Below are 22,717 nucleotides of genomic sequence, written 5' to 3' on the forward strand. Positions count from 1 at the left end.
CACACCATGCTTGTGGTAAAATATGCAAAAAAAACTGCTTTGATTATAAAGTAGGCATTCTCCTTGGAACTGATTGACCTGCAACCAGAATCAAGATTTTTCAAGATGACCATCAGATGTATCAAGGTGATCATCCTGATATTGGTGCACGACAATCAGTGATACTGGTAAAAAAAGGGGTCCCGGTGTTATACCAAAGTATAACGCCAAAAGGCGAACACAGCACGATGACAATGCAAATATCAAAGTATCAATAGCTCGGGTTGGCCAATATAGCTGCTTTTTTTCTGTTTCAAAGCTAGTGGGTATGTTACTATCAAAGCACGTTTGTTTTAACGTTTTACCACAAGTGTGATGTTGTGGTTGGTGCAGACTTGATCATGCCTTGTCGTGATAATTCACGATGTAACACGATTTTTGTTCCTGGGTAGTGTTATTTTCGAATTGCTTATGCCTCAAAAGTATAGAAAATGGCTATTATTCACCACAAACTTTGCTTACTTACTACCCAGGAACAAAAAAACTATTTTTGTTACACAGTGAATTATATAATTGGTGTCTATTTGCTGTTTGAACATCGTAAACACCAACTCTATAATTATTATTATTGCCAGGAAGGGTAATAAAATCGATTATTTGTATCATCAATCATCTTCATTTCATGGGAATTTGTGTTATTGTGTTATTGGGTCTCACCTCTACATTGGCTTCCGTGTTCTTCAGTATATTCAATCTTGCTGCAACTTTCCCATTATGTGTCATAAGTTGTTGGAGTGAACGCGATAGGGATTCCTGTTTTAAGAAGAAGAAAACAAACCAAACAAAAAAAGCCTATAGCAAAACGATTAAAATCATACACGATATTTACCCATTAAATGAAAAGGGTTGTTGTTGTTGTTGTTCAGAAAAAATGTAAGGAACCAGAAAGAGAGGAAAACCAAACACAGAAAATTATGGCTTGAAGAAAGCGTCATCAGCGGATTGGTGCCAGAAAGATGTAGCCACTAACTTGAGCCATATTTGCACTTCAAGACAGAGGAGAAAGTGGAAACAAGTGAAGAAAAGTGCAGTGGGCACCTACTCCGGGCTATCTTGCCTCATGGATCGTGATAATGATATACTACACTACTATTCATGACACGACTATACGCTACACTATACACTACGCTATACACTACACCAGTGGTTCTAAACCTGGGGTGCACGCACCCCCTGGGGGTGCGAGATGCCCTTTCTGGGGGTGTGAGACATGCCAGATGTTTTTAGAAGCTAAATCGTTGAACACAAATTAAGCACAGGTACGCAAGTCCCACTACTTTATTTCTTCAAACCTATGTATTTATTAACATTATTACAATAAAAAAAATGTTGTATCTGTCTTTGTGTCTATAGCCGTGTTCCCACTGCCTTCTGGAGAAGTCTGGGAAGACAAAAGCTAGGGGAGCACACCCTGAGATTAAAGCAACGTGCTGGTGGCGCGCGAAAGGCGGTCCTCCGATAGACTGGAGCTCCGGCAGCCTCCTGCAACTGTGGAAGAGGGCCAGTCATCCTGGGTTCTCCCTTTGCACTGGATTCCACCCTATTGCAGTGAAGAAGTGCTGTTGGGACTTACGCACCCTCAACCGCACTCTAAATATACTCTTTGCGCAGGTATCCACTTCTGCCTCTGTGAATCGAGCATCTGGAAAACTGGACAAAAGTCTGGCGGCGTTGAGTGGTGTGGCGACGGGAGTAGGTACGAACATATCCGAAGCTCCTAGTCAGACCCCTGCACGCCAGCGGCACAGGGCATTTGGTCACTAGCAGCTGGGGCTGAGTTGCAGCTGCTCTCAGCAGACCTCTGTGTGACTGAGTAGTCCTATATAGGATCCGCACTGATCACCCATGGGGAGGGGCCTTGAAAAGGTGGCCTAAACATTGCAAACTCAAACTTATGTGGATAGGTAACCGCACCTATAGGGTTGTTCCAGTCTGCAGTCGAAAACACAATAAGAATATAAATCTTGAATTAAAGTTTCCGTGACTGCTGGAATTCATATTCTTGGGTCTTTCGGTAATGTCACGTAGATAGGTTATTTTCTTTGAACCTATCTAAGTGACTTTACTGAAAGACCCAATAATATAATAAGAAAATAATCTCCGTTAAACTGGCAACGTGGAATGTAAGAACCCTATTGGATGCTGACCGGGACACTGAGAGACCCCATCGAAGAACTGCCGTAGTTGCAGCGGAACTTAAGCGATAAAACATTGATATTGCTGCACTTAGCCAAACAAGACTCCTGGATGAAGACTCCCTGAAGGAGGGCGGCCAGGGTTATAGCTTCTTCTGGAACGGATACCTCCAAAGAGGACAACATCGACATAGTGTGGGATTTGCAATAAAAAACAGTCTCCTACCCAATCTCACAGAGAGTCTGATTGGCATGAGTAAGAAACTCATTACGGTATGCTTCTCGCTACCAAAGAAGCGCTATGCCACACTTATAAGTGGCTATGCACCGACTTTACCATCAGAGAGCGAGGTTAAGGATCGCTTCTACCAAGCACTAGATGAGGCCCACCGTTGCATCCCCAGCAATGATATATTTTTGCTGGGTGACTTCAATGCTAGAGTGGGAAAAAACAACCAGGTGTGGAGTGGAGTTATTGGTAGGCATGGCATTGCGCAAGCTTATGCAAAATGGCATGACGTTATTGACCCTTTGCGCTGAACATAGCTTGACCATCACGGACACCGTATTTCAACTAAAAGACAAATATAAGACATCCTGGAAGCACCCACATTCAAAACATTGGCACTTAATGTATTACATCATTGTGAGACGTTCTGATATAAAATGTTTTATTCACCCGTGCAATGAGAGGTGCTAAGTGCTGGAAACATCACAGACTTATCACGACCAAACTACAGGTGAGAGTGCGCCCTCCTGTCTCCAAAAGTCAGGAAAGAAGCAACTTGACTGTGCCCGGCTCTGAAATGCTGTGGTCTGGAACGACCTTTGATGATCTCTGGCTGAGAAATTGGAAGACGTTGAGCCTCTCCTAAGCGCAGAGGATTCCATTGATGGAAAGTGGTCCTCTATCAGCTCAAGGCTCTATGGGGCAGCAGCCGGCTCCCTCAGCCACAAGCGCATAAGACACAAGGATTGGTTCGATTAAAACTCTGCACCAATAACTTCCCTACTCAAAGATATGCACAAAAGTCACAGTGCTATAATCAACAACCCACATCAGACACATTTCGGCAGCGATGGCGAGCAATACTAAAGGAGGTGCAGTCTACAATGTGTGCCCTGCAGAACGAGTGCTGGGTATCGAAGGTGAACGAAATACAATCCTACACCGACAAAAATGATATGCACAACTTTTATGGTGCAGTGAAAACCATCTATGGCCCATGAAACTGCTCTGTCTCTACCCTGAAATCGGTTTATGGCCTGACCCTCATAAAGGACCAGAAAAAGATCACACAGAGATGGGCCGAACATTTCGAAGCCCTTCTCAACCAACCCTCCCCTGCAGACCACTCTGTACTGGATGAACTACCTGACTGCCCCACTATTCAAGACCTGGATCTCCCACCGACCTTCACAGAGGTTCAGTCAGCAGTAAAGTTTTTGAAAACAACAAGACCCCATGTCCTGACAGAATCACTGCGGAGATCTTCAAACAAGGAGGTTACCTTTGCATCCAAGCACTACACCTCTTCATCACTCAAGTTTGGGAGCATGAAATCATCCCCCAGCAATGGCGGGACGCAAACATCATCACCATCTACAAAGGCAAGGGTGATACGTCCATGTGTGGCAACAGCCGTGGCATTTCACGACTGGCTGTTGCTGGCAAGGTCCTTGCCAAAGTAACGCTCCACAGACTGTTGCAGAGCGTGAGTCACAGTGTGATTTCAGGCTAAACAGGAGCACTGTAGACAGTGCTCCTGTTAACACAGCATGGCAGCTCGAGGAGAAGTGTTGAGAGCAGCACCAGGACATCTTCATGGCTTTTGTCGATCTGCCGAAGGCCTTCGACACAGTTAACAGGGAGTTTCTGGGGGACGTTTTGCTGAAGTTTGGCTGTCCAAGAAAATGTGTCAATATCCTGCGTCAATTTCATGAGGGGATGATGGCAGGGGTGACCATAGGAGGCCAGGAGTCCGAGCCCTTCAGGGTGTGCACCAGCATATGCCAGGGATGAGTCCTTGCTCCGGTACTCTTCAACATTTTCCTCCTATGTGTCAACACGCTACTGCACAAGGAGATTGAGAAGAATAGTGGTCTTACAGTGGACTTCAGGCTGGATGGAAAACTTTTTAACATCAGGAGGCTCTGAGCTGTCAAAAAAATAACATCCGAGCCTGTCATCGAGGTGCAGTATGCTGATGACTGCACGCTCGTGGCCAACACACCAGAGATCCTGCAAGTCACGCTTACAGCTGCTGCAAGTGCAAATCATAGATTGGGTCTCTCGGTGAACATCATGAAGACTGAAGTAGTATGCCAGTGGGCATCTACTAATCCACCTTATCCACCCACCATCACCGTCTTTGAGAAACCACTCATAATAGTGGTATCCTTTATGTACCTGTACAGCTTTCTGTCTGGCGTCTACAGCATTGAAAGGGAAATACAAAACCGAGTAAAGCAGGTGTCATCCTCTTTTGGCAGGCTCAGAAAAAGGGTATTCCAGAACAAGGACCTCAGCCTACACACTAAAACATCTGCTTACCCGGAAATGGTCATCACAGCACTCCTTTACAGCTGTGAGACCAGGGCCTTGTACAGTCGCCACATCTGGATGGTTGAGGCCTTCCATATTCGGTGTCTTCAATGCATCATGGGGATAACCTGGTGTGACCGAGTGCCCCAAAATGAGATACTCTGCAAAATCAACTGCATCACTATGGAGGCTACCATCATCCAGCACACACTCCGCTGGCTCGGTCACGTCATCAGGATGCCAAAGGAGCATCTTGTATGTAAGGTCTTGTATGGCCAGCTGCACCTAGGCCACCGCTCTACAGGGGGCCAGAAAAGGTGCTACAAGGACCAACTGAAGACGGCCATGGAAAAGTGCAGCCTGAACCCTAGCCAGCTGGAGGACATGACTGCAGAATGCTCCATCTGGAGCCAGCTGTGCCAGCAAAGAGTGTCGAAGCTCGAAGAGGACCGAAGTGAGCTACGGAAAAGAAAGCATCTCAAGAGACGTGAAGCCAGAACCATACCTACACCTCCAATCAGCGACTTTGCCTGCTCTGTCTGTAGCAGACGCTGTGGGTTGAGGATTGGACTTCACAGTCACACAAAATCCCACAAATAGAGGCAGAGGTGGAAGGTCATCATCGGATACAATGGACAACCCCAAAGAAGAGAGAAGAGATATTTTCACGATTTAAAACCAAAGGGGTGCAAGGCTGCAGTAAAGGTTAAGAACCACTGCACTACATTATACCTACATTACACTACCATACACTATGTTAAAATACACTACACTATATGCTACACTACTATATACTACACTATACACTACACTACTATACACTCTGCTATGCACTACACGATATACTACACGACCAAGATGTGCCAATAACGTGAGCCATATTGGCACTACAAGACAGAGAAACGAAAGTGAAAACAGCAATGAGTGACGTAAAGTGCAGTGGACACCTACTACGGGCTATCTGTCCCATGGATCGTGATGATAATTTACCCATGGGAAGCCCTCCGCTGATTTCCCAAGGCTTTCTCCCGAAGGTCTTGCGTTATGAGCGATCGACAAATCCCATATTGAATGGTTCATTGAGGAGCGGGAGGAGACCAGGATTCATACAGCCTACTCACGAACGGCTAGGAAGTCTTATCTCCCTCGCCTGGTATACAGGAGGTAGGGGGTTTGATCCCAACCCTGACGTCTGCTGTATATGTGGAGTTTGCGTGTCTCTCCCTCTTTCTCTTCCCTCAGTCGTGTGGATTTGAATCTGGGTCCTCCAGTTTTCCATCCACATTTAGAATAAACATCACTTGTTTAGAGTGTATCACTGCTACTATAAATATCCAAATGATATGCAATTTGCTTCAGCTATGATTTGTGATGGCCAGGTAGCTTCTGAAAAATAGCTGTATAAGCTAAGAGGGCCTTTCCTGGTAAAATTAAAAAGCTTGTAGTTTTTGTTAGATTATCGTTTACTAAATGCACACAGTCCTGAAACATCGCGAGGAGTGTTCAAAACAACACTGTCGATTTTGGCAAGGTTATTTATTTTCAATGTGGATTTTTTTTTTAGTTTTGCGTGTACTAGTGGGCATTCACAAGTCGAGTTTAAAACAAAGTTCGAGTGCAAAACTACAACGTTTTATTGCTTCGCGACCACATTCATCCCACGAAGTCGCATCAATTGAGGAGGCCAGTCACAACCATGCTTGGCCCAAACCCAGATTCCAATCTGACCTCTGAGCCACACCACGGCCATCACTACTACCACCACCATCATCACCACCACCAACAACAACAACCGCCATGTCCCAATAAGTGGCAGTGACATCACCACGGCACTTGTGCCAGGCTATGTGCATGTTAAGGCTATGTGAAGTGTCAAACACCCGCCAGCAGTAGGTCACGTGGCAGACCCAGGTGCTATGGGTCGACTGACTGAGATGACTGGCCGATGCACCACCTGTGCCCCCTACTATGCCAAGTTGCTATGTTTTAGCCACCCGACATTCTGCTCATTGTTGTGAGCGTCACTCCTCTGCCCTCCGTTGTTGCTGGAGGGCGACTGCCTCCAACTGCCCAGTAGCGTCCTTAACGAGTCTCCACCACAGAGGCCGATCTTGACACCGCTTGTACCAGTCATTGGCATGTCCAATCAGCTCTACATACTCTTGTACCACATCACTCCATCTCTTCTCTATCCTGTGCGGTGCCCGTTTAGCTGGCCTAACCAAAAGCATGCGGTGGCTTTTGGTTAGGCCAGCCAACACAGCCTTGCCTACCGGAGGAGCTCACCATTGGGACATTGTCCGAAATTTTCAAAGATTTGTGAGCTCCTTACACAATCCAACCTGGTTAAACCCAGGATAGATCGTAGGCAGGCCAGCTTAAATGTTTCCAACTGGCAAAGATGTTTCATTAGGGGAGTCCACGTTATGCAAGCATAGAGAAGGGAGGGCATGACAGTGGCAGAGAAGACCCAAAGCTTCGTGTGGAGCAACAGACCAGGTAGCTTCCACAGTGATACGCAGCCAATGAAACGTTAATGCCGCTTGACTGATCTGGAGTAAGACCCCTGCTGTCAAACCAGAGCCGGACATGAGCACACTATTCAGGTATGGGAAACACTCCACTATCTCCACAATTGCCCCATCACCAATTGAGAGTTGTGGGGGTGGAGTATCTGATGGTACAAAATACCCAGGCAGGTGCTTAGTTTTGGTGGGACTGATGGTAAGGCCCCACCTCTTAGTTGCACGCTCCAGGTTCAGCAGCAGTGCCTCCAACTCCTCCTCTGAGTGAGCAGCAATCACCAGATCATCGGCATACGTAACATGGTTGACCAATAGGGAGCCATCTCTTGACCGAACCCAGGCATTGATCAGCCTCCCATTATATCTGTACCAAATGGAAATTCCTCCAGTACAGCTACTGAAAACTTCACGAACTACATAGTCGAAATAGATGTTAAGTAATGTGGGAGCCAGAGGACATCCCTGTCGCACCCCAAGGTGAAAAGGGAATGGCTCCGACTCCCGGCCACGTAGTTTAACCCGGGGCTCGCTCACCATCATTAAGGTCCTTAATGATTGTGAGCAGAGACTAAGGGATTCCGAAAGCACGAAGAACAGCCCAGAGCCATAACCTTTTAATGATATCATAGGCCTTGAAACCACATTGGGGCTCCGCAAGTCTCTCCTCAGCGTGACTTGCAAGGCGATGTTGAATAATCCTTGCCAGAACCTTTCCCAGCACAGAGGAGTGAGATGCCCCTGTAGTTGTTACAGTCTGTGCGGTCCTCCTTCTTAAAGAGAGGAACCACCAGGGCATCCTTCCAATCCTGTGGAACCTGTCCAGTGATCCCGTTTGTTATTATGATGTCATGTAGGGCAGTCTGTGCCCAAACGCAACCCTCCCTCAGCATTTTCCTTGGGAGATCATCTCTGCCTGGTGCATTTCCCGGTCTCAGACTCTGGATTGCCTTCTGTTCTTCTTTAACAGATGGCACCTCAGCCAGCCACTCACAGGGGGTGACTACGTCTTCCAATATTTAAGACACTGCAGCCTCAGCAGGGTCATCCCCACTTTGCCCCATTATGTTTTCCAGGCTGAGGGATTTCCTCTCCCCCAAGACCTCACAGAAATGTTCAGCAAATCTGAAAACCTGTTCCTGGGGGTCGGAGATTTGATCACCGTTCTTTCCTCTAATGATGGTGATAGTTGTGGCACTGCAAATGACGTTTTTGATGGCGTTAGAGTGATTTGTGGTCGCGAGCAACTGACCAGACTCCATCTCCTCAGCAACCCGCGACCACCACCCGTCCTTGCAGCTCCTCACGGCTCTCCGAACCTCCGAGTGAAAGCTGCGGTAAGCCTCCTCATTCTATGATGTGGGATGCTATAGATGGTGAGAGTGGGCCTGGCGCTTTTTTCAGCCAGCCTGAATACCTTCTCTGTCCAACAGAGTCTCTGGGAGGTTTGGACCGTGTATCTAAAGCAGCCATTGCAGCTGCATGAGCCACAGTCCTAAATCTCAACCATTTCCTCTCAGCATCATGAGGAGTCCGGGACGAGGTCAACCTCAGCTGCAAGCAATGATGAAATTCTCGCTTGCAACTTTCATCAGCTAGCTCAGATCAGGTCATTGTGTGTTTGAATGGGGTCCTGGGTATCCACCCAAAAGCAGAGTGGAAGAATGGCAGGTGCATCTTACAGATGATAAGTCGATGGTCAGTGGGCAGATCAGCTTCACAGTGGGTCCTGGTACCAAGGATATGGGTCTGCATCCACTGTTCTGTCACTATATAGTCCAGCAGATGTTCTTGCTTTGACCTGGTGTGCATCCATGATGTTGGGTGGATGTGCCGATGCCGGAGAAGCGTCTTGGTAATTACAAGATCATGGGCTGCACAAAAGCCAGCAGCCTCCTACCGATGTTATTGAGCTGATCCGGCCCATGCCTTCCCATCACTTCAGACCAAGTGCCAGCATCATGACCAACTCGGGCATTAAAGTCACCCAACAGGATGACTATCCTGAGGGGCCACTTGTGACCGGAGGTCATAAAAGGCATCTGACTCATCGGCCTTGCCTGCATCCCTCCACTGATGTTCATCTTTGGTGGAGGCATAAGTAACCACGACCACCACTCCTCCCCTCTGGTTTATAGGAAGGGGAGCCCGAAGTAGCCTGGGGCTTACAGGTTCCCACACCTCACTGCCATGCTCCCACACCTCCTTCATTATTTTATGCAGAAGAAGAGCCACTGCCGGTTGTTGGCAGTCTCCTGCCCCGAGTACAGGACTGTCTACCCCTCATGGTAGGCAGGACCCAGAGCCGGTCCACCGGACATCCTGAATACCAGAGATACAGGTGGTACTGGTCGAGCTCCCGACAGAGGAGTGACAGCCTCTCCTCCGCAGTGAGCATTCGAACATTCCACGTGGCCACCCGTAGTGGCTTTTTGCTCTTTCTGGAGTAACGCCAAGGGTAAGGATTCAATCTCCTGGCTCCGCCAAATGTCGTTTGGCCAGGAGACATCATAGATGATTATCCCCCCGGGGCCTCCGGCACAAGCTTAGCTGTATATTTTTTTCGTGGATTAGTGATAATTGAAGGTGGAGGGGTTACCAGCCCCTCGCACCTGTCTAGAGCACACTTTGGATGCTGTGGTGGCTACAAACGCGATGAGGGGAATGGCCAATGTAAATTCGCCGTCCCTACATGGCACTGCTCACCATAGCTTTACCGTCTGGCACTAACATCACCACCACTACCACCATCGCTACCACCACCATCACCACAACCACCATCATCACCACAACCACCACCATCACCACGCGGTCGCCGCGCTCAGAGCACCTCACCTTTGCCTGCCGACCAACCTCCTCTGCTGACATTATCTTGTGGCCCCGGTGCGCACTGCTCGTGATGCAGTCAGTGCACACAAACGCACTGTGCTCCCGGCAGAACATGGCGAGTGCCTTGCCATGCTGAGCACAGAGGTCCAGATTCAGGAGCCTCACTCGTGCCAAGCTCGGGTTGAGCTCCTTCAGCGGCCGTTCCCCTTGCGTGCTGAGACTTGAGAACCTATGGGTACAAACCGTCTTCACTGAGCGACCGTGAATAGTGGCCGGTTCTCCCGTAGCTCACTTGTCCACATTGGGGCACCACGGTGGCAAGATGTTAACTACTTTGGCTGGTGCACAGGAGGTCGTGGGTTCGATCCCGACCCCGATATCTGCTATACATTTAGAGTGTGGGTGTTCATTCTCCCTGTGATCTTATGGATGTTTCCCTTGTTGTCAAGTTTTTTCCTCTGCATTTATAATAAACACTGGGGTACCGCGGTGCTGAGATGTTAAGTACCTCGCCTGGAATGCAGGAGGTCGTGTTCAATCCCATACCCTGACAATGGCTGCTTCTGTATATTTGGAGTCTGCCTCCCTCTCCCATGGTGATTTCATGGATTTTTCTCCGGGTCCTCCATTTTTCCCACTCCACGTTTAGAATCATGCGCTTAGAGTATTTGACTTCTGTTATGAATTTCCACGTGATGATAAGCGAATTGGTTGAGCATTCATTTGTTATAGACAGGTCACTTCTGAAAAAGAGCTATATAACTCAGTGGGCCTTATCTGGTAAAATGTAAAATAGTTTAGTTTAGTATTGTACTGTCATGAAACGTGAGTAGGGACTCGCAAGACAAAAGACAGTTTCATGTTTCAAGTATATTTTGTTTAACCAGATGACAACTCCAGAGACCGGGACCTTTTTTGAGTTTAGTTTGTTGTCCTTCCCCCGTCACCTCCAATTAGCATGGTTGGCTATGTACGGTATGAAAGAGGTTCAACATACATACATGGTATGTTGTAAATGTTGTGGAATTACTGTCCAACACACCGGTGTTCTGAACTAGTAACGAATTGGCATGTTTTGTTTACGTGACAAACCTTACTAATTGGCTGTTTTGGGTGGTGGCAGGTTTAATGACACATTTATATTTACGTGATCTAACCCAAAAAAACCTCGGTTATGGTATACAGCATGTTGTGGGTTGTGTACTCGCTCTGTTTCTGCACAGCAGCGTCTTAAGATGTGGTAGCAGCATGCCTGCTCTGTAAATCCACAACGTGTTACACAATCACGAACAATGTCACAAGACTACCTCTGTAGCTTGATGCCTTTTGTAATTATTTATCATTATGATCCATGGGCTGATAGCCCACATAGTAGGTGGCCACTGCACATTGTCATTAGTTTCCACTTTTCTCTGTCTTGTAGTGCCAATATGACTCAAGTAGTACCATATCTTTCTAGCACCAATCTCTTATAACGTCGTCAAGCCATTCTCTGTTTTGGTCCTTCACTCTTTCCAGTTCCTCTCATTTTTCCTCAAACAACAACACCACACTTAAAACATTCTGTTGTGTCCAAATAGTGCCAGTTTCCTTCCCATCAATGCCTGCATCATTAGGTGGTCTCTCTTCTTTGGTGCAACCGTTTTCTTACTTTTACTTTGATCACTCTTTATTATTACTCTGTTCGTATTTATAAGGCGCAGCAGACCCAAAAATAGGGCTTCAGAGTGCCATACAGAGAGAGAGAAAATAACTATTTCGAATTAACATATCATAGGAAATAATGTTGTTTAATTTAAACTCTTATTCTGAAACGTTCTCAGTTTTAATGTAAGGTGAGCAACACGAACAAACAGACTCATAGAGATACATCGAGATTCAGAGCCACAGAGATACATACTCATAGAGATACGTAGCGATACGTATAGATTCGTAGAGATCAAGATATTTCGATACTCATAGACATACACAGAAACTCACAGGGATACATAGAGATGTTTAGAGATACATAGAGACTCATAGAGTAAATACATAAATATGTCGTTAAACCCGTCACCACCCGACACAGCCAATTAGTAAGGTTTGTCAATTAAAAATAACATGCCAATTTTCTTCTAATACAGCACACCGGTGTGTTGGAGAGCAAAACCACAACATTGACAATCTGAGTACTCAACTTGTAAATGCTGTGTGCTGTACTAGTAACGAATTGGCATGTTCTGTCTACGTGACAAACCTTACTAAATTGGCTGTGTTAGGTGGTGGCGGGTTTAACGACACATTTATATATTTACGTGATCTAACCCAAAAATCATGTATTATGGAGGATATTGGGCGCGAAAGCCTACGTGTTAAACAGACTCATAGAGATGAGATACATATAGACTCATAGACATAGAGACTCATTAGGGACACATAGGAGATTTATAGAGATACAGAGACTAAGAGATACATAGAGACTAAAAGAGATATATAGGTGGAGAAGATGGCAATCTTCCCATGGTCTGCACTGTTACGTGCTTGTCACAAACTAATGTTATCATCCCAGCGATTGAATGCCAAAATGGCCCTCCTGATCAGGATTACAACACCAAAGATCCTTTTCATGGCCAAACTTACTGCAGAATAGGGCCGTCACTACGTGTTTGCCATCTAAACGTAGAGGCACCTATCAAGGCCCAAGTGCGACTTGCTGGGACGTTTCCTCGTAATCCAGGTGGTTCGACGCGCTCCTGCTCCAATAATTTCCTGTACAGCCGACGACGAGAGCCAGCTACCACCATCCTAAGCAGGGACTACCAACGTCACGTGAAATTCCATTTCAAGGACCTCACCACAATGAACGCAGAAAACAACATACTGACAGGCATCATCATCGTCAAAATCAATTATGTATCTGTGATAAATGTATATAAACCTCCAAGAACCACATGGAGCCCAAACATGCTGCCTGCTGTGACCAATCCCGCGGTTTTCGCCGGTGAATAGGTCATCGACTGGGCAGCAACTAGTTACCTGTTCATTCTGTTTGACGCTAAAGATGAAGGCACCATCCATTCCGCACGATGGAGGAAGAATTCAAACCTTTACCTGTGCTTTGTGTCGTGTTCAAGTTCGGGTAAACTGCCGTGTGCTTCCAGAATGGTTCTGGACAATTCCCGAACAGTTAGCACAGGCCAGGCTTGGTGCATATCAGGGTCAAAATTCTGATGATCACGTCCACCCCTGTGCCACGATGCAACTTAAGAAAGTGCAACTGGGAAACTTTTATTGAAGCCATCGTGTGCACTGTCTACCAGAATCCACCAAAGTCAGAAAACTATGAACGTTTCACCAAGATTGTCCTCAAGCAGCCCACTCACAAATTCCATGGGGTTACTGGGCAGAAGACACTCCATGCTGGAAAGGACAAAGCGAGTTCCTGCTCCAGAAATACAGAGTCAGGAAGCCCAGAGTGTGGAAAAGCTCTCCTGGACTCCCTAAATGAATCCAGGAGCCAAAGGTGGACAGAAGCGATGCAGTCATTAGATTTTACGCACTCAAGCCATAAAGCCTGGTGCCTCCTGAGATACCAAGGAGCGGCACCACCACCGAGAAACAAGACCGCCAATGTACCCATCAATGCCATTGCCACACAGATGCTATTGAATGGAAAGATCTCTACAGATCGGCAAACAAGACAGCGAGTGAAATGAAAACTCCACCAATTAATAGTGGAATGTGCACCGACAACAGCCTTGTTATCCCCCTTCAATGAAGAAGAGGTCAATGATGCCATGAAAGCCAACAGATCAGGAAAGGCCACAGGATTAAATGGGATTCATCCAGAGTTCCTTAAACACCTCGGCCAAAAAGGATGCCACTGGCTGGCCAGATTGTTTTCAGACATTATTTCCTTAGGCAAATTCCCAAAAAATGGCGACAAATGAAGGTCATTGCCATTCTGGAAATCAACCGCAAACCCAAATAAGTTCTGCCTCATATCCCTGCTTTTTACAGTGTACAGACTCCTATAGAGGATGCTACTGACCTGTATGTCACCGATCTTCGAGGAAACTATACCAACTGAACAGGCTGGCTTCAGCCCTGGCCACAGCATTTGCTATCAAGTGTTGTAACTCACCACACACATTGAAGCTGGCTACAAGTGCAAAAACATCACAGGGGCCGCTTCATCGACCAATCACTGGCCTATGACACAGTATGGTGGGAAGGCCTCATGCTAAAGCTTCTAAGGTCATCAGATCCCAGCAAACCCTCAGACTTCTATCATCGCTACTGTGCAACCGGCCAAACCATGTCCACCTAGAGAACACTGTCAGCAGAGCCCACTTCCTCAGTAACAGGCTCCCACAAGGATCAGTGCTTGCTGTGGCACTTTTAACATATAGATATAAGTGACCTCCCTGTCACCGTCGGCCGGAAATTTGGCTACGCCGATTACCTAGCACTTGCCGTCCAAAGAACGACTCAAAATTGAGGTGCAAAATGACCTGTGCGAAGACCTTAAGAAACTTGAAACGTACTTCAAGTACTGGAGGCTCCGCCCAAACCCAAGGAAAACTGTTGTAACGTTATTCCACCTGAACAATGCAAGCGCCGACCAGAAACTGGCCGTCACTTTCTGTGGCGAAGAGGTCCAGCACGACAAGTACATCAAATACCTCGGTGTAACTCTTGCCAGCAGCCTCACCTTCCACAAAACCTGCAGAATACTGCTGTAAAAACAAAATTGTGAGTTAATCTCGTTCATAAACTGGCCGGAACATGGGGAGCAAATTGCAACAACCCTCCGGACGGCCCCCACAGCACTAGTCTTCTCTGCGGCAGGATATTGTGCCTGAGCCTGGAACAAAAGCGTGCAAAGTTGGTGGACACAAAGGTAAATGCATCCATGAGGATCATCTCAGGGATGCTAAAGAGCACACCGTTGCAGTGGCTTTCGGTCCTCGCAAATATCGATCCTGCGCAGCTCTGTCGCGATGCTGCATCTGTGACGGAGTACTGCAAGGCCATCGTAAATCCAAACCTCCCAATAAACAAAGACATCTCCATGCCCCCACCACACAGGCTCAAAATCCAGAAAACTTTTCTGGCAATATGCAAGGAACATACATGATGATGACAAGACCACCAAAGCACGATGAGAGGAAACCTGGGCAAACACCAAAATCTTGCAGAAATACATCATCAGCGACCCTGAAATCCTCCAAACAGGATCTCATCTACCGAAGAAGATCTGGTCCTCCTTGAATCAGATCCGGACACTCCGTGGAAGATGTGGACACTTGTGACTGTGGTGCAAGATCTCAGACCGTGCAACATATCAGATCATTCAACGGCGATCTGAAACAAATCCATGCGGCTACTCCTGGAGAAGTCGAATCAATATCAAATCTCGAAATCAATTTATCTGTTGCTGTCCCCAAAAATGCCATACAAAAGAATAAGAAAGGGATACATAGACTCATAGAGCTATATTGCGACTCATAGAGATACATATAGACACATGGGAGACTCACAGAGTTACATAGAGACACATAGAGATAGACAGAGACTTTGTGAAAAGTGGGCTAAATTTTTCCCAATCCGAGCCAGCTGGCTCAACAAATGTAATTCACTAAACCAATGGACTAACCGACCAACTAACCAACTAACTATCTTTTCCCGGGAACAGAACCTGTCCACGATGCTGGCCAGCTTGAAGTTTTTCTCGAGCTGCTTCCGCATCTCCTCCTTGGAGCCAAAGGGCAAGACCCTGCGGCACTCGGGGCAGGCGCAGGCACCGTCGCGCCACACGCTCACGATGCACTCTCTGCAGAAGGTGTGTGGGCAGCCCAGCAGCACGGGGTCGACGTAGAGGTGCAGGCAGATGGAGCAAGTCAGCTCCTCCTCCAGGCCCCGGTCCCGGCCACCTGCTGCTGCCGCCGCTGCCATGCTGAGTGGAGCCGATCCGGTCTGCTGTCCCTCTGCTCCCGCAAATCCTAACGAGGTGGGACAGGTGGCCGAAATAGACAACAACAACAAAATCATAAAGTTTGGAGACAATTTTGAGTAGGTGTATCTCTGCGTTGTGTTCTGTCCTCCGGAAAAGTGGGGCGACTCGACAACAGCTGAGCACGAGGGTGTTTGCGGAATGGCTGAACTTAAGTTCAAACTTGTTCTTCCGAAGGGCAATTGCGTATCTGCAATAGCGACATCCAAAACGTGTCGAGCATAGCGCTCAATAATCGTGCTCTGTGCAAGACGCACCTGGTCAGACTCGTCTACCCTGTATCTGCTTCTTTATTTATTTCATTTCCCGTTTAAAAATTATTTCAACTAAACTATATTTTTTCGTTATTTCAACAGGTAAGGCTCACCGAGCTATGTAGTTATTTTTAGAAGCAACCAGGCCACAAATTATAGCTCAAAGAAGTAGCTTATCATCACGTCCAAATTTACAGTGATCAAAATGCCTAGGGATTCATAGAGACGCACAGATATGCAATGAGAACCATACAGGTTTATATGCATGTTTATTAAACTTATTTCACACCGTAAATAGCCAACCATGCTACATGGAGGTGCGGGGAAATCTGCACTGGTGCCTGCTTGAGGGCGAGATTAGCAAATAAAACAAAGACTGATTAATTGATCGATGTCACCGTGGAACAGGTCCAGGTTATGAAAATGCTGGGGCCCTAAGCTACGTCGAGCTTAAGAGGCCCCATCATATCGGAATTAAAATACAGTACACAGATACCCATAGAGACACCACAGAGATGCATAGAAATGCAGAGATACATATAGACTAATCTATGTTAATTTTACCAGGTAAGGTCCACTGAGCTGTGTAGATCTTTTTCAGAAGCGACCTGGCCACCACAAATTATAGCTCAACGAAGTGGCTCATTATCATCACCATTATGTGGAGATTTAAAGCTGCAGCCAAATACTCTAAACGCATCACGTTGATTCTGAAGGGGAGGGAACAACCGGAGAACCCGGAGAAAAATCCACGCAGTGACAACCACGGGGAGAGACAAAAATTACAAATAAACAGCAGCAGGCATCGTCAGGGTCGGGATGGAACCCACGACCTCCTGTACCCCGCGCGAGGTAGTCAACATCTACGTAGCTACCGTGAAGTGGAGATACGCAGAGCCCCAAGCATGGGCGATTTATGACAATGCTGGGGCCCTAAGATATTTCTATTTTTCAACGGGCTATGTAAAAAAAAGTAGAACGTGTGTACGATTATAAGTTTTGTTCACACTTAAGAGGGCCCCCGTCGTTAATGAATGCCAGGCTGACTTAGCTGTAGCTCACTTAGCCGAGGCCGAAATCTGACCCTGCCACAGAACGAAGAAGCCGTCAAAGCCACCACCCCCCTCAAGGCCACGTAATTGTTGGCCAGGTTATGATTCCTTGGGGTTTACTGGTTAACGCGACCAATCGGGTTGGCGCCGCTGTTATAGACAATATGAGGATCTGTATTTATCAACTGAAGGAGTAATCCGGATGGAGCTATGAAGCTCTTTGTTTCAGATGTCCAGTAAAGAGTTATGGATCAGAGAATTAAATCGACAACGATACAAAACTACAATACACACTGAATATATACTGTTAGTATACCACACTCAGTCAGTCCACACAGTCAGTACACACACAGAGAGTAAACCACACAGTATACACAGAGTACACACACAGTCAATACACACACACAGTACACACACGCAGATTACACCACACAGTATACAGTGTACTTACAGTCAGTTCACACAATAATAAACCAGTCTACACAGTGTAAACACAGTCAATGCACACAGAGTACACCACACAGTGTACACACAGTACACACAGAGTACACCACACAGTCTACACAGAGTAAACACAGTCAATACACACAGACTACACCACACAGTCTACACAGTGTAAACACAGTCAATGCACACAGAGTACACCACACAGTATGCAGTGTGCACACATTAGTCCACACACACAATACACCACACAGTATACACAAAGTACACTCAGCCAGCACATACACAGAGTACACCACGCTGTATACACAGTGTACACATTGTCAGTGCACACACAGTATACACAGTGTAAACACAGTATATATACACTCATACAGTCCACCATGTAACATAAATAGTGTACAGTCAGTGCACACAGATTACACCATCCAGTATAAACAGTGTACACACAAACACAGCACACCACACAGTATAAACAGTGTACACACAAACACAGCACACCACACAGTATAAACAGTGTACACATAGTATGCACACGATGCAGAGACAGAGTACACCACACAGTATACACAGTGTACACACAGTCTACACCACACAGTATACACAGACTACACCACACAGTATACACAGTGTACACACAGTCTACACCACACAGTATACACAGACTACACCACACAGTACACAGTGTACACAGTCAGTTCACACGCACAATAATACACCACAGTCTACATAGTGTAAACACAGTCAACACACAGAGTACACCACACAGTATACACAGTGTACACACAGACTACACCACACAGTACACACAGTGTACACACAGACTACACCACACAGTACACACAGACTACACCACACAGTATACACAGTGTACACACAGACTACACCACACAGTATACACACAGTACACACAGACTACATCACACAGTATACACAGTGTACACACAGACTACACCACACAGTATACAGTGTACACACAGACTACACCACACAGTATACAGTGTACACACAGACTAGACCACACAGTATACACAGACTACACCACACAGTATACAGTGTACACACAGACTACACCACACAGTATACACAGACTACACCACACAGTATACAGTGTACACACAGACTACACCACACAGTACACACAGACTACACCACACAGTATACACAGTGTACACACAGTACACACAGACTACACCACACAGTATACACAGTGTACACACAGTACACACAGACTACACCACACAGTATACACAGTGTACACACAGTCAATGCACACAGAGTACACCACACAGTATGCAGTGTGCACACATTAGTCCACACACAATACACCACACAGTATACACAAAGTACACTCAGCCAGCACATACACAGAGTACACCACGCTGTATACACAGTGTACACATTGTCAGTGCACACACAGTATACACAGTGTAAACACAGTATATATACACTCATACAGTCCACCATGTAACATAAATAGTGTACAGTCAGTGCACACAGATTACACCATCCAGTATAAACAGTGTACACACAAACACAGCACACCACACAGTATAAACAGTGTACACACAAACACAGCACACCACACAGTATAAACAGTGTACACATAGTATGCACACGATGCAGAGACAGAGTACACCACACAGTATACACAGTGTACACACAGTCTACACCACACAGTATACACAGACTACACCACACAGTATACACAGTGTACACACAGTCTACACCACACAGTATACACAGACTACACCACACAGTACACAGTGTACACAGTCAGTTCACACGCACAATAATACACCACAGTCTACATAGTGTAAACACAGTCAACACACAGAGTACACCACACAGTATACACAGTGTACACACAGACTACACCACACAGTACACACAGTGTACACACAGACTACACCACACAGTACACACAGACTACACCACACAGTATACACAGTGTACACACAGACTACACCACACAGTATACACACAGTACACACAGACTACATCACACAGTATACACAGTGTACACACAGTACACACAGACTACACCACACAGTACACACAGTGTACACACAGACTACACCACACAGTATACAGTGTACACACAGACTACACCACACAGTATACACAGACTACACCACACAGTATACAGTGTACACACAGACTACACCACACAGTATACACAGACTACACCACACAGTATACAGTGTACACACAGACTACACCACACAGTACACACAGACTACACCACACAGTATACACAGTGTACACACAGTACACACAGACTACACCACACAGTATACACAGTGTACACACAGTACACACAGACTACACCACACAGTATACACAGTGTACACACAGTACATACAGACTACACCACACAGTATACACAGTGTACACACAGACTACACCACACAGTATACACAGACTACACCACATAGTACACAGTGCACACACAGACTACACCACACAGTATACACAGTGTACACACAGTACACACAGACTACACCACACAGTATACACAGTGTACACACAGTACACACAGACTACACCACAGTATACACAGTGTACACACAGACTACACCACACGGTATACACAGTGTACACACAGTACACACAGACTACACCACACAGTATACACAGTGTACACACAGACTACACCACACAGTACACACAGACTACACCACACAGTATACACAGTGTACACACAGTGTACACACAGACTACACCACACAGTATACACAGTGTACACACAGTACACACAGACTACACCACACAGTATACACAGACTACACCACACAGTATACACAGACTACACCACACAGTACACACAGACTACACCACACGGTATACACAGTGTACACACAGTACACACAGACTACACCACACAGTATACACAGTGTACACACAGACTACACCACACAGTATACACAGTGTACACACAGTACACACAGACTACACCACACAGTATACACAGTGTACACACAGTACACACAGACTACACCACACAGTACACACAGACTACACCACACAGTATACACAGTGTACACACAGTACACACAGACTACACCACACGGTATACACAGTGTACACACAGTACACACAGACTAAACCACACAGTACACACAGACTACACCACACAGTATACACAGTGTACACACAGTACATACAGACTACACCACACAGTATACACAGTGTACACACAGACTAGACCACACAGTACACACAGACTACACCACACGGTATACACAGTGTACACACAGTACACACAGACTACACCACACAGTATACACAGTGTACACACAGACTACACCACACAGTATACACAGTGTACACACAGTACACACAGACTACACCACACAGTATACACAGTGTACAGACAGTACACACAGACTACACCACACAGTACACACAGACTACACCACACAGTATACACAGTGTACACACAGTACACACAGACTACACCACACAGTATACACAGTGTACACACAGTACACACAGACTAAACCACACAGTACACACAGACTACACCACACAGTATACACAGACTACACAGAGTGTGTACGGTACACACACAGTAGACCACACAGTATATAGAGTGCACAGTCAGTACACACAGAGTACAGTACACATGCACACAGAGTACAGTACACAGAGTACAGTAGACATACATACACAGAGTACAGTACACATACACACAGAGTACAGTACACACAGAGTACAGTACACATACACACAGAGTACAGTACACACACAGAGTACAGTACACACACAGAGTACAGTACACACAGAGTACAGTACAAACACAGAGTACAGTACAAACACAGAGTACAGTACACCCACAGAGTACAGTACACCCACATAGTACAGTACACCCACAGAGTACAGTGCACCCACAGAGTACAGTACACACACATAGTACAGTGCACCCACAGAGTACAGTACACACAGAGTACAGTACACCCACATAGTACAGTACACCCACATAGTACAGTACACCCACAGAGTACACTACACCCACAGAGTACAGTACACCCACAGAGTACACTACACCCACAGAGTACACTACACCCACAGAGTACAGTACACCCACAGAGTACAGTACACCCACATAGTACAGTACACCCACAGAGTACAGTACACCCACAGAGTACAGTACACCCACAGAGTACAGTACACCCACAGAGTACAGTACACCCACAGAGTACACCACTCATGCAGTCCCACCTCAGCACGATCCTCGCAGTCAGGACCGTGCTGAAACGTTCAACTATTTAGGCTGTCAACTAAAACACAACCGTGGGCCCGTGGGCCCGTGTCTGGGCATCTACACTATGATCATCATCGTCATGGAATCGTCGTCCCATGTCCGTGCACCGAAGAGGGAGAACGCCACCCACCTGAGTCCCCTGCTCGCTACGCGCGGTCTCTCAGAACTCTGCTCTGGGGAGTCAACTTCCTTAGAGGTGGCGGAATTATTTTACCTCAACAACTCCACTCCCACCTCTACACCCTACCCCACCTCCACTCCCACCTCTACACCCTACCCCACCTCCACTCCCACCTTTACACCCTACCCCACCTCCACTCCCACCTCTACACCCTACCCCACCTCCACTCCCACCTTTACACCTTACCCCACCTCCACTCCCACCTCTACACCCTACCCCACCTCCACTCCCACCTCTACACCCTACCCCACCTCCACTCCCACCTCTACACCCTACCCCACCTCCACTCCCACCTCTACACCCTACCCCACCTCCACTCCCACCTTTACACCCTACCCCACCTCCACTCCCCACCTCTACACCCTACCCCACCTCCACTCCCACCTCTACACCCTACCCCACCTCCACTCCCACCTCTACACCCTACCCCACCTCCACTCCCACCTCTACACCC

At 46.7% G+C, this 22,717-nt stretch overlaps 1 protein-coding gene across 2 annotated transcripts in view; it reads right to left on the bottom strand.

The window, feature by feature from the left end:
• The window catches only part of LOC142907798 (tripartite motif-containing protein 14-like), a 38,938-nt gene extending 16,602 nt beyond the window's left edge, over positions 1-22,336 (bottom strand). Inside the window, exons 1-4 of one of the 2 annotated variants that reach the window (XM_076057604.1) lie at positions 22,213-22,336; positions 15,751-16,054; positions 10,077-10,299; positions 697-792 (exon numbers count right to left, since the gene is read on the bottom strand). In XM_076057604.1, coding sequence (XP_075913719.1) covers positions 697-792; positions 10,077-10,299; positions 15,751-16,007 — 576 coding nt within the window. In that variant the 5' untranslated portion in view covers positions 16,008-16,054; positions 22,213-22,336. The remainder of the gene's footprint in view (positions 1-696; positions 793-10,076; positions 10,300-15,750; positions 16,055-22,212) is intronic. The other variant, XM_076057603.1, reaches the window with a different exon arrangement.
• Positions 22,337-22,717: the final 381 nt, after the last annotated feature.

The sequence above is a fragment of the Petromyzon marinus genome, chromosome 83 (assembly GCF_048934315.1).
Source record: "Petromyzon marinus isolate PM22_M1 ecotype Great Lakes invasive population chromosome 83, UKy_Petmar_22M1.pri1.0, whole genome shotgun sequence".
Lineage (NCBI taxonomy): Eukaryota > Metazoa > Chordata > Hyperoartia > Petromyzontiformes > Petromyzontidae > Petromyzon > Petromyzon marinus.